This window comes from Stegostoma tigrinum, chromosome 18 (assembly GCF_030684315.1).
Source record: "Stegostoma tigrinum isolate sSteTig4 chromosome 18, sSteTig4.hap1, whole genome shotgun sequence".
NCBI lineage: Eukaryota > Metazoa > Chordata > Chondrichthyes > Orectolobiformes > Stegostomatidae > Stegostoma > Stegostoma tigrinum.
The window spans coordinates 13,773,380-13,786,855 of record NC_081371.1 but is presented as its reverse complement, the minus strand read 5'-3'; the positions used below and the strand labels follow the sequence as shown (position 1 = coordinate 13,786,855).

The following is a 13,476-nucleotide window of genomic DNA, read 5'->3' as shown; positions in this document are numbered from 1 at the left end:
CCAGATTGCTTCAGTTTGCACATGACAGCTCCCATTTCACTTCAAAGGCCAAGTGTTCAAAATAAAGGACAATTTCACTTGAGCGGTGACAGTGGAAGGCTCTCAAGGCAGTAGGTTGTTTGAAAATCTGATGCAAAAGAGGAATTTCAAGAAGCAACAGAAAAATTCAAGAATAAAACAGGTTTAAAATCTGGAATGCTCAGGAAACACCAGCTAATTCTTTGCAATTTTTGTAACACCCAGCCTCAGTCAACCTTCTTTTCATTGTCCAAGATATCTCCTGGAATGAAGTGCATTGGTTTGCCTGGGTCTCACTGATCCACGCCCACAAAATACTGAGGCAACAAACCTCCCACAGTAGGAGGAAAAAAACAACTGAGGCAACTGAAAAATTGAAATTATACAACGCTGTTGCTTCCTCTGGACCTTAGAACGATCCTATTCTGAGAAAACCCCATAGTTTTTGAGCCTTTTAGACCCCATTAATATTGACTCCACTAATGAAACACCCACTCAGTTCTCACTTGTGTCTCAGTTTGGGTTATGCACTCAAATCCACAACACCAGTGAGGAAGAGAAAAGGAGTTCTTCTGGTGCCACAGCCAACATCATCAGCAATGGTGGTTCCTTGCAAACAAGGAGGGCTTTCTTCCACTCTCAGTGAGAGTCCGTACGGGGCTATACTATCTGAGTGGCTGCCACAGATTCTGCCACACCTAGGGCAGAAGGTGATCGCAGGAAAGGGGTGAGTGGGTCGTTAGTGTGGCAGTGTGCTCCTTTCATTGTTTTTCCCCGACTTCCACTATTTCCCGACTGGCAAAGTCTCCAGGTGCTCGACGCCTTCCCAGATGCTCCTCCTCTGCTTTGGAAGGTCCTGGGCCAGTGGTTCCCAGGTCACAGCCAACATTATCTCCTTAACCAACATCCTCTATGCGATGTCTCAGGGATGTATGTTTTTTCCCTATTTGGAGGACCTGGAGTTCTTCTTACTAGACCAGAGAAGTGAAGTGGATACCTGCTAAGTGTTCCCAATTAAGAGAAATATTTCCACTGGATAGGGAGCCTGCAACTAAAGGTCAGCAATTTAAAACAAGCGCCTCGGGTTACTTGTCAGAGGCTTGCCTTCAGTTAAGAATATATTCCCTGGACACTTTTTCAGCACAAGATCGCTAATGACTCAAGACCCTCCAATGGAAAAGCGTTCACCTCTTCTCTGTTTTAAGTGGACTGCTCCTGATTTTTAAAGTGACCCATGGCTCTAGATTCTTGCATAGGAGGAAACATCCTCTCCACATTTACCCCATCAAGCCACCTCTTTTTGTTCTAAACTCCAACGCATACAGGTCTATCCCCTCCAATCTTTCCTTCGAAGCCAACCTGCCTGTAGTGGGCTGGTAAACCTTTCTGAACCGTTTCTAACACATTTCCATTCTTCTTCAAAGAAGGGCTGCCAACATTTAATCACCAGGTCATTAAAAACCATCCACTGGAATCCCAATTCATAAAGTGATCAGAAAATTCAGTCTTCATTAACCTGAACTATGTCCTTATATAGTTTTTACAAGAATTAGCGAGCTCTGTATTCGAACATATGTATTCTGGTCATTTCATTTTTTTTCTTTTTTTCTTACTGTCAGTAATTTCAGAATAAAGTCAGTGGTCCACATTATACACAAAGCCTATTTATCAGATCATCATATCCTTAAAACTCAACCTGACCTCCTATCTTAGATGCTGTAATGGTCAAACTAATGGTAATACTGGGCACGTCAGATATGAGAAATTAAAGACAGCTTGATAAGTCTTTGAAGTTTGCATCACTTATAGACAGGGTGATTAAAATGGTGTTTGGCATGCTTTCCTTCATTGCTCAGTCCTTTAAACATAGGAGTTGGGAAGTCCAACTTCCAATCGTTGAGGACGTACAGGACATTGGTGAGGCCTCTATTAGAATGCTATGTCCAGTTCTAGTTGTCCAGTTATAGGAAGGACATGATCAAGCTGGAAAGGGTTCAGAAGAGATTTACCAGGATGTTGCCAGGTATGGAGGTTTGAGTTATAAAGAAAGACTGGATAGGCTGGAACTTTTTCTCACTGTAGCATAGGAGATCGAGTGGTGACCTTATAGAAATTTATAAAATAATGAAAGGTATAGATAGAGTTAATGCTAAGTTGCTTTTCCCTACCATGGGGGATTTCAAGACATGGGGGCACATTTTTAAGGCCAGAGGCAAGGGGTTTTATAAAAAAAACACATGGGGTCAAGTTTTTTCACAAAGAAAGTCGCTTGTGATTGGAATGAATTTCCTGAGGAAGTGGTGGATGTGGGTACAAATACAATGTTTAAAAAACATTTGGATATGTGCATAATGAGGTTTGGATGGATATGGGCCAGGAGCAGACAGGTGGGACTAGTTTAGTTTGTGATCATCTTTGGTGTGGATTAGCTGGATCAAAGGGTCTGTGTCCCTGCTGGATGACTCTCCATACGTTTAATGTTTTTAGGTTTGTTTTTAACCTGATGATTAGCGCCTGAAACATACTTACATGAGGCTGCAGATACTCCTTAAAAATAGAACATCTGTTTTCGCACAAAAGAGACTCAAATAAATAAAATAAGTGATATAGAATAAAGAAGTAGATATAAAGGTCTTAACAATAAAACAAAGTTTCAACCTGTTTCCTAGATTCAAATCCAGAGAAATTATATCCTTGACTCTAAATTATACTTAATTTATTTTCTCTCATGCCTTTTTCATGGACTGTGTTTTACAAGTCTGCAGGCACAAACATTTCACAATTCACTGAGCCTAACTTTCTCAGTTCTAAGCATTTGAAGATGTTTACAGATGTATATTATCAGTTTGGAAACTTGTCCAGTCTAGGAAACGCTTCTGAAGTGACTCACACCTCTCACATGGCCTGCAAAAGAAACTGGTTTCATTCTCGGAGAAACTGTTCTACCTTCTGCATTGAATTCTGGATATTTTTTGAACAGAGAAAGTTGACTCCTCTGCTCTGGAGTCAACACAAAATCAATGGCTTTGTTCTGTTTACTCTGTCGTAAATGCATTTGTACAAATCTCCTATCCACTAACACTACACAGCTCTGCTAGGCAGAAGATCAGAGTCACATGAGAAGGGTCTAGGCCCGAAACGTCAACTTTTGTGCTCCTAAGATGCTGCTTGGCCTGCTGTGTTTATCCAGCTCCACACTTTGTTATCTTGGATTCTCCAGCATCTGCAGTTCCCATTATCTCTGATTTCTTAGCAATATTGTGTCTCGGTCACTGTTCCAGAATTATTTTCTGCTCTTTTAGAAATAATACCTTTACAGAACCGACACAAATTCTTCTGCCTCTCCTCTAAAATTCAACTTTAAAATATAATACTTATTTACAAAGAGTACGTCTTTCATCAGAATTTCTTCCCAGAATCAGAGGCCTGCTTATGGCTGTACCAGGATTATATCCCTCATGTTGGGAGTTGAGTTTGGACAGTCAATTTAGGTGCCCTTCAGCATCAGGTAAAAGGCATTAAAATGCTTTTGTGAAATCCAACAAGTATTAATTTTACATGGAAGAGGACCCTAGGTGAACCACGGAGCTAGTAAAAGAGAGGTAACAGATGGTTGAATGCATCTTTCAATTTGTGGATAATGAGCCCAGGGGACAGACTGAAATCTGTTTTATGACCACACCCCTGGCGTTTCTTAAGCAGGTGTCCATTAATTTTATTTATAAAGTCATTACACAGAATAACCCATTGACTTTCACAAAGCAATGGGAGTGACTGCTTCGTAAGATTTAACAGTTAGCACAGCAGTGCTGTCTGTCAGCATTAAAACTCCAGTGGGCTGTGTATTTTGTGTATTCTCCTCCCACCCTACCACCACATAAACTTTGACAATCCTGTAACATACAGAAGATTTGGAATATCCCAAACTGAGGAAGAATCAACATGGGCCTGTTCAGTAAGGGAAGGTCACGGCTGAGAAATTTGATCAATCTTTTTGTGGAGGTAATCAGGAATGCAGCTGAGGGTAATGCATTTCATGTCATGCATGATATGGACTTTAGAAAGGCTTTTGCTGAAGTTCCTTATGGCAGACTAGGCAAGAAACTAAAAGTTTCTTGCACCCAAGGCAAAGTGACACAATGGATGCAAAATTGGCTGAGAACAGGAAGCAAAGGCTGACAGTACAGGGATGTGTGTGTGCCTGGAAGTCTGTTTCCAGTGGGGCCCTGCAGGGCTCATTGCTGGGGACCATTGCTGCTTGGATTTAATTATTTCGATTTAAATGTAGGGACCGTGATCAAAAAGATCGCTGATGACACAAAAACATACAGAGTTGATAGCCATAAGATGCAGGGGGATATCAACAGACTGGTCAGCTGCTCAGAGCAGTGACAATGGAATTCAACTCAGGAAAGTGAGAGGTAATGCACTTGGTGAAGGTTAACAAGGCAAGGGATTTCACTATGAATGGTGGAACCCTGGAAAGTGCTGAAGATCAGAGGTACCGTGTGTATATCCAAAGATCTCTGAATGTAGCAGGGCAGGTAGACAAAGCAGCTAACAAGTCAGATGGGCCACTTTGCCTGTATTAGCTGGGGCACAGCAGTTAAGAGCAGGGAGTTATGCTCCAACTCTATTAAATACTATATAGATCGCAACTGGAGTGCTACCCGTAGTTTTGGTCACCACATTAAAGGAAGGGTGTGATTGAACAAGAGAGGGTGTGGAGGGGGTTTATCAGGCAGCTGCCTGGGCTTGGATATGAAGGAGGGTGTCTGAGATATGAGGAAAGATTAGATAGATTGTGGCTGTTTTCCTTGAAGCAGAAAAGGTTGAGAGGTGACCTGGTAACAGGTGTGTAAGATCATGAGGTGCTTGGACAGGGTGGATGGGACAGGTCCATTAACAGACAGGTCAATAACTAGGGAGCATAGATTTAAGGCAAGAGATAGGAGGCTAACAGTAAAGCTCAGGAGAAATGTTTTTAACTCAGGGGGAGGTGGGAGTCTGGAACTCAATTCAAAAGTGTCGCTGAGTCAGAATCTTTTGAAACATTTAAGCAGTAACGTAGCCATTGACTTGCAATGCCACAGCCTCCAGCGCTCTGGGCCACGAGGTGGAAAATGGGATTAGTCAGATCTTAGTTGGCTGGTGTGGAAATGAAGCAGTGAATGGTCTCCTTCTGTTCTGTAAATGTCTACAGTCATGTGTAAACATTGCCTGTACACTGTGCTGTCTCTCATCCGTGTGTGAACTGATTTCCATTCAGACTGTGTCAATCAGCTAAATGCTGTCGATGCAGCACATTACACCGACACTCGGGTAGAATAAGTTATATCCTTGAGAACGATCTGCGTTTATAATGAGGTTGATGACACCACATTCCGCAACAGGTTACAAATATAACTGGTGTCCACTCTGCTCTCACAGCAACCCGGTGGCATGTAGAATCTTTACAATATGGAAAGAGGCCATTCAACCCATTGAGTCTGCACCGTCCCTAGGAAGAGTGTCCCATCCAGCCTCAGACCCCTGTCTTTTACCATAACTGTGCATTTCCCATGGTTAACCCACCCAGCCTGCACAATGCTGGACACTGGGGGGAATTTAGCATGGCCAAGACACCTAAACTGCATATTTTTGGACTGTGGAGGAAACCCATGCAGACACAGGGAGAATATTCAAACTTCACACAGACAGTCACCCGAGGCTGGAATCGAACCCAAGTCCCCGGCGCTGTGAGGTAGCAGTGCTAAACACTGAGCCACCTTAAATGCGGAGAATCATTGCAACAGCAAGGAGAGACCAATGTGCTTTAAACCTATTGTTCTCTTATTAGTGACTTTCTTTATGGAAGAGAAACTGTGAATGGTCTGTACCGAGCAAACAGGAGACAACACTGGCTGCAAGGCAGCTGTTGCCTGGACTGCAACAATTCTTCAGCAACAGCACCATCTAATGGTGAAGGGCTTCCATTTTTCTCAATGCTCCAAAAGACTTTTTTTAAAGCGAGCAAAGGAAGAGGGCCAGTGTTGTTTAAGAAGTGGCACAGGGCATAAGCGGAAGAGCATAGCCGGGAGCTGACAGTCACTGTGTAGTGAGTGAGCTGTATGGTGAGGAAGTTAATTCATGAAGGTTAACACTGGCTCTTTCGAAAGCTGATTGGAAACTATTACACAGCTAAGGCTGCTGGTCAGAGATAATAGGAACTGCGGATGCTGGAGAATCCGAGATAACAAAGTGTGGAGCTGGATGAACACAGCAGGCCAAGCAGCATCTTAGGGGCACAAAAGCTGACGTTTTGGGCCTTGACCCTTCATCAGAGAGGCTGGCCCATATTGAAAAGTCAGGAAACTACTCCTCAGACTGATTTAACTTCACACCGAGTGCGATACGATCAATTCACTGGAATTCTTGTGTATCTACTTACAACAACTGCTGCTGGAAACATCTCAAAATCAAAACTGTTACCTTACAGAATGGAGACTGTGGGGAGGAGAGCACTCATATATGTTTATTAAGTAATGAAAGGAGTTTTGGACTAGCTTCCATCAGTGTAATGAATATTCAGGGAGGGCGGTATGACAGTCAGGATGGAGCAGTAAATCCAATAATGCTTGCAAAGTTCTCACTCTAACAGATACTCGTTTAGGTGTCAAATAAAATCCAAAAGAACTGCGGATACTGTAAATCAGGAACAAAAACAAAGTTGCTGGAAAAGCTCAGCAGGTCTGGCAGCATCTGTGAAGGAGAAAACAGAGTTAATGTTTCAGGTCTGGTGACCGTTCCTCAGAAAGTGGGGAGTACTCCATCACACTCCTGACTTGTGCCGTGTAGTTGGTGGACAGGCTTTGGTGAGTCAGGAGGTAAGTTACTTGCTGCAGGATTCTAGTCTCTGACCTACCTTTGTAGCTGCAGTGTTTATATGGCTAGTCCAATTCAGTTTCTGGTCAAAGGTAACCCCCAGGATGGTGATAGTAGGCAAGTCAGTTACAGTAATGCCTTAATGTTAAGGGATGGTGGTTAGGTTGGCACCTGGCATTTGAGTGGTCCAAATATTACATGCACACAAAGATGACCACCGAGCTGGCTCCTATTGGAAGGCAGCCAGACTGCCATCCTGAAAACTGGTTTTGGCAACATAGGAACAAAAGAAATAGATGCTGAAGTCAGCCTCTCGGGCTTTAAGCCCATTCTGTCATTCAACAAGTTCTTGTTCAACATCATCTTCCTGCACAATTCCCACATTGCTGGATGCTTTTAATGTGAAGGAAATGATCAATGCCAGTCTTGAAGATACTCCGTGATGGGGCCACAACAGCTTTCTGGGGAAAGTCAGACACTTTCAAGATGCTAATTGCCTGCTCAATGCTGGAATGTGTTAGTCACTGATTTTTGGCTGCAGTACCACTCCCCGTTCGTATCTGTGTGCCTGACAGGCATCAGGAGTCATCTCTTCAGAGAATAATCCTGATTTCCCAGCAACTACCCTTACAGCCTGGATGTCTGGGAATCCGGATAGCTGTGTCAGAACCGAGACCTTAAGATCCACTTCCTATGGTGTCACGCCAACCGGACTGTCATTGAGGGGAAGCCTTTGCCATTCAGAAATTGGGCAGGTTTGTCCAGTGATGCATACCTGCTACGACCTGGATCTGAGATAACTCAGCAATGGTGGTTCTTGTCTCAAAGCAGATGTAGCCCTCTGGCCTCCAGAGTAGGGGTATCTGTGACCTGCCTGATGGTATGATGAGCTGCCAATTGAGAGATACTACTCAAGTCCACAGCTGATCCCTGGAACAATCCAGAAACATATCAGGTCAGTTTCACGGCTGTAGAAGGAAGACTCCAAGTCTTTAGGTCAATGTGCAGCAGAGTGTAAATATCCAAGATCATCTCCCTGGATGGATGGCAGTGTCAGATGGCACTGTCACAGTTGGACAGCGCATTCCTCTTGTTGACACTTCCTGGCCAGGAGGTTGTCTCTACTCAAGCTCCTCCTCATTACTCAGTCCAATGTCAGAGTAACCTTTCAGTTTCCACGCCAGAACTTCAGTCATCACGAGGCCTTCCTCATGCTACTCTGCTGCTTAAGTGATGCCAGGGTCTCTTGTTCCTTTCAAGAGTCCAATCACCCAGTCCCACAAATCCACATCTCACAGCATCAGTGATAGCAACTCTTAGAAACTCAGCTATTCACAGCCAGGGACAAAGTCTCAACTACGGACCAATGTATTCATAAGCCCATACATTCTGTTCCCATCGGCTGCACTCGAAAATGTCCCAAACTCTTTGACTCACTTGTGCCTCCCGAGTGAAAAAAAATCAAAGCGGCTGCACCAAACACGGTTTATGATCTTCACAACGAGCTCCGCAATTTGTTAATTGAAGCTTTGCTAGCTCCCCATTCTCACCCTCCCTCTGATAACTGCATCGTGTTCTGGAGCACATGGGATCCTTCCAATGATTTTTCAATTTACACTCACACCCAGGGCCACTCTCATGATCGTCTGAAAATTCATTCCCTGACATCTGTGGGAACGTGACTGTTAGACGGCAAGCTATGAATAAGCCATGAGTCAACGTTAAAATAGGTCCAGGCATATGTTTCATTTGATGGGTACACTGCTGACAAAGCCAGCATTTATTGCCCATCCCTGACTGCCCTTGAACTGAACAGCTGGACAGCCATTTCAGAGGGCAGTTAAGAGCCACATGTAGGTCACTCCAAGTAGGGATGGCAGATATCCTTCAGGGAATGAAATTAATAAGGCAGATGGTTTTTTACAACAGTCAATAACAATTATCATGACCATTACTGAGACTAACTACACACTGCACATTTATTAACTGATTTCAGACTGCATTAGCTGTCATGCTGGAATTTGAACTCATGGCAACAGAACATTAACCTGGTTCTCTGGACTATACCATTGTCTGTCCTAACACAGCTTTGGTCACGCACAAGGTGAACCTCCCATGACAATCCAACTAATCTAAATTTGTTTAATTTCTCCATTTTATTGATACGTAGAGTCTTTGACAAGACTGGGCTGTAGAGGTAAAGAGTATATAACAGAGTCCAGGGTCTTACCTGATGGTCTTTTTGAAGTGTTAAGCTTGTCCAGTAGTGAAAGATCTCCCAGACTATCCTGGTCTGCAGACAGAGCTGATTCTAAAGACCTGAAAGAAGCAAATATCCCTGAGAAATTCACACCCATTTGCAGAAATATGAGGTCAAGCTTATTATGACTGGGAGAGTAATAAATGATCTGGGTGACTTCAGGTACCAAAGTCCTTTGTGCGCACTGCAGGTAATGACTAAAGAACTGGAAGTTCCACCGCACCCGAAGGCTGCTATTACTGTTGCTGATACAATGGAAGTCTGTGCTATTTACAGGTTATGTGGAAATAACTTCGGTGACTCCAGAGTTGCTTCAAGACTGCAAATTTATAAAACTTGCTATAGCTTCATAAAACATTGGTCGGGCCACAGCTGGAAGACTGCGCGTAGCTCTGATCGCCACACTATCGGAAGGATGTAATTCTCTCCCTGGAGAGGATGCAGAGGAGATTCACCAATATGTTGTCTGGGATGGACAGTCTCAGATCTGAGGGGAAACTGGATAGGCTGGGTTTATTCTCCTTGGAGCAGAGACAACTAAGGGGGAACCTGATTGAGGTATACAAAATCAGGACAGGTCCAGTCGGAGTAGATCATTGGAATCTGTTCCCAATGGCAGATGAGTCTAAGACCAGCAGGCACACATTTAAGGTGAGGAGTAAGTGGCTGACAGAAATTCTGAGGAACGAAAGATGAGGAAAGTTTTTTAAAATAGTCGCAAGTGGTGGTGATCTAGAACTGGCTCAACAGAAGTTCTTAAAAGCAACTTCAAAAGGAAAATCATTACTTTGCTACATGGAATGAGCAGGAATGTGTGAATAATTAAATAGCTTTTTGCAAAGATCTAGTATATGCAACGAAAGGCCTCTTCCAGTACTGTATGATTCTGCTTTTTGGAAGAAAGACATAGCAGTTTTCTCTATTTCCCAAGACTATCTTCCAGCTGGGCCTGTGACTTCCCAGTCAAAATATCTTGGAGCAGGGCCTGCTTTCACTAACCTGTTACCACTAGCAATCTCAGGACTTGTGGAGGTAGCTGCGGAGCTTCTGAAGTGTGAGCCGCTTGTGCTCAAGTGCTACTTACTGCTTGAGCCGCTGAACATCGCTGCAGTCTCCCGGCAGTACCGTTATGCCCCGCCCGTATGAAGTCCCGCCATGAAGGTGGAATTCCATCTCTGGCATGGCTTCGTGGCTGCTGCTTGGCTTCTCGGTGCTCAACGTCGCTAGCTTCGCGTGAAGGTTGTGGATTGTCAGGTACATTCCCACCTACAAAAGTATTTTTTTTAAAAAAAACATCCTTACCATTATTGCTTGAAACAAAGTTAAAGCGAGCAAGCATAAACCTTTTGGCCCAGTCAGCTTGCTTCATCGTTCACTCAGATCATTGCTGGTCTTCCAGCTCAACCTCATTTTCTTGCATTGTCCCCATATCCCTTCAATCCTTAAGATCCAGAAAATATTTCTGTTAATTTAGGGGTGCACCATCCATGCACACTAACTTTATTGAAAAAGGAGAGCATAAAGGGCCCATTACTCCTTTAAAATAGTGTCTCCTTTATTACTAACATTTACAAATCGTGCAAAATACACCTTACATACTACTAGGAGTGATGAACAGTCACAATTTGCCTTCAAGCTTAACAAAGTGTGAAGCTGGATGAACACAGCAGGCCAAGCAGCATCTCAGGAGCACAAGCTTTTTTTTGCCTTCAAGCTTTTTTCCATGTCCTTTGAAAAAAGATTTTAAAAGGGAGCTACTGCTTTAAACCACGGAGGCTGTAAACAGGTGATGTGGTTTTAAAATCATGTTTACTTGAGCACATTGTATACAATTCACAATGTTGCTTTTTGGTTGGAAGCAAAAGTGTACTGAATAGAATCGATGTGTTCGGAACTAGAGGACAACTGCTTGACAACATTATTTTGATTGGCTCCTGAACAGCTGACCATGGCTTCTCAAGGGACAGTGCAACACAAACAGGAGAAAGCATTAGAACATTTTTTCCCCCTCTCTTCTGAGTGGAGATGTACCAGAAAGTGTCTCGTGACAGCTAGCTAGCTTCCTCTTAGTGGAGAAATTGCAGGAAAAAGCTGAGGAAAGAACAAAACGCCTTCAAAGACATTGAAAAGACAAAATCTGAACTCCAGTGTCCAGAAAACCTTGTTGTCAGCAAAGGAATTAACAGGAGAAAAAGAAAACAACATATTGAATTCTGTGGTGTGAACTGGTTCGAATGAACGCTGTTTCCTCTGCATTTCCCACTCATAATATATTGTCTGTCTTCATGCATGTATGTGAAGGGGATGGGGCAATTTAAGAAGGGACAGAATTTAAAGAGCTATAAGTTAGTAATTTCTAGTTCATTAAATATATATTGTGGGTTATATCCCAATCAATTAAATACTATTTCCGTACCCTAATCCTCATGTTGCTAACGGAGCGGGAGGGGGAATTGAAATAGCTGACAACCAGAAGGTAATGTTGATTTGAGCGTGAAGCACTCCTGAAGTGAAGGGAACCATCGGGTACTCATTTACTCTAATCAGACACAGTTTACAAAAGGTGGATCTGGACGGCACACTCTTCCCTGGACCTGACTGCTCACAGAGTCTTGATTGGGAGCTCGTCATCAACTCTGTTGGATGTCTTCACCTAATCAGGGGACAAGGATGTACTCAAAAGACCAGGCCTTTGAGAAAGATGGATCAAGGCCTGGACTAGATGAATGTTAGCTCCAATAGTCAGGATTGATGTTCTCTGCTAGCGTGAAGCCAAGGTGAGAAGACAACACCCTGGTGAAGATCTTGAGGCCCATGCTGAGGACAGGTACTAAGTACCAGCTCTTTGGTAGGAGAAGATTCCCCAGCAGAGTTATTAATGGCCCTGTACTCTCAAAAGTGTATCTGTCTGGCAATTAAACATTCCTCCAAGACCCATGTGAAAATTCTAATCTGTCATGTTCACCAGTGAGCCAAATCTGCAAATATTTTCCAGGTTAACCTGTTCAGCGACGTTATTACTTATCTCTGGAGCAGTTTGGACTTTAATCTAGCTCTCCTGCATCAGAGTTAGAGGTTGTATCACCGTACCTCAGGATGTCCTCGACCAATACCTACAGGCACAATTATTTAATTCATAACAGCAGTTTGCCCTGTAAGGCTTAACACCGATGTATTTAGCATCGTATTGATAGAATTAGATACTAACAGTGAAATAGGAAGTAAATGCTTTTTAGCCAGATTCACAATTCCATGATGTCCAGCTCATACAGCTTCACTCCCATGGGGAAGCATAGCCATTTACTGCTTAGTGGCAAAGTTCAGAAACTCTTCCAGGCATCTAGCATGAATAATCTGCAATTGCCTGTATTTTCTTTGGTGAGGTTCAAGGTTGTCTTGTGCACTGGCTATTCACAACCTGAAAACCGCTACAGATTAAATTGGAATTGTTTTAAATGGGTCTGGCACTGTCAGCTAATGTAGCCTCCTGAGTACACAAGTGTTATATTAGAGTAAGCATCCTTAGGCAGTCCATTTCTAAAGCCTGGCTGAATTAATGAGTAATTTAGAAGGGTAACTGTGTTTGACTCACTGCAGATATTCTCAGAGGACAGCTCTGATTAAACGTTTGCTTTGTAATAAAATTGACAAATTACACATTATTATTATTGTTCCACTGTGGCTCTATCTGTTAGTTGTATCCCTAAATTAAAATTACCTTACATTGCTGTTAATGTTTGGAAGGTAACTCATTTAGACAGCAGAGCTTTATTTCCTCCACTATTCTGTCCTTATATGTGGAAGGTGTCTCCAGTCTAGAACAGAATCTCACAGGACAGGGGGCACCCTCTTCCTTTCCTGTGTCCCTACACAGTGAGTGTTGGATGGTTGTGTGACAGTAGTGGGAGAATTATTTTCAAGGCTTCCATAAAACATTCAGTTATGGTTTTGCTGAGTGGAATACTTTAGGACGTAGACTATCAAGTGTAGCTAAGTGCAGCAGGCAGGCAGGAACATGTCATTTTGGTGGTGGGGTCTGATTATAGATGGCGGTAAAGTTGGAGGATGATGCATTGGATTCAGAGGTTGGTAGGGCATCATGTGAGGGCTAAGGGGACTCTTTCCTCGTTGTTGGGGAGGTGGAAAGGGTTTAAGAGCAGAAGCGTGGGAAATTGGGGAGATGTGGTTGAGGGCATCCTTAATAACAGAGGTGGGGAAACTATGGTCGCTAAAGTAGGAGGATATCTGAGAAGTCCTAGAGTAGAACGCCTCATCCTGGGTGCAGATGCGGCAGAGGAATTGTATGGGATAGCATTTTTTGCAGGAGGGTGGGT

General features: G+C 43.3%; 1 protein-coding gene across 8 annotated transcripts in view; it reads right to left on the bottom strand.

Annotated features, from left to right (window-relative positions):
* The window catches only part of pot1 (protection of telomeres 1 homolog), a 268,174-nt gene that overhangs the window by 23,677 nt on the left and 231,021 nt on the right, over nt 1-13,476 (bottom strand). For all 8 annotated transcript variants that reach the window (XM_048548944.2, XM_048548943.2, XM_048548946.2 and 5 more), the window contains 2 exons: nt 10,227-10,408; nt 9,113-9,201 (listed from right to left, as the gene is read on the bottom strand). In XM_048548944.2, the coding sequence (XP_048404901.2) occupies nt 9,113-9,201; nt 10,227-10,408 (271 nt within the window). The remainder of the gene's footprint in view (nt 1-9,112; nt 9,202-10,226; nt 10,409-13,476) is intronic.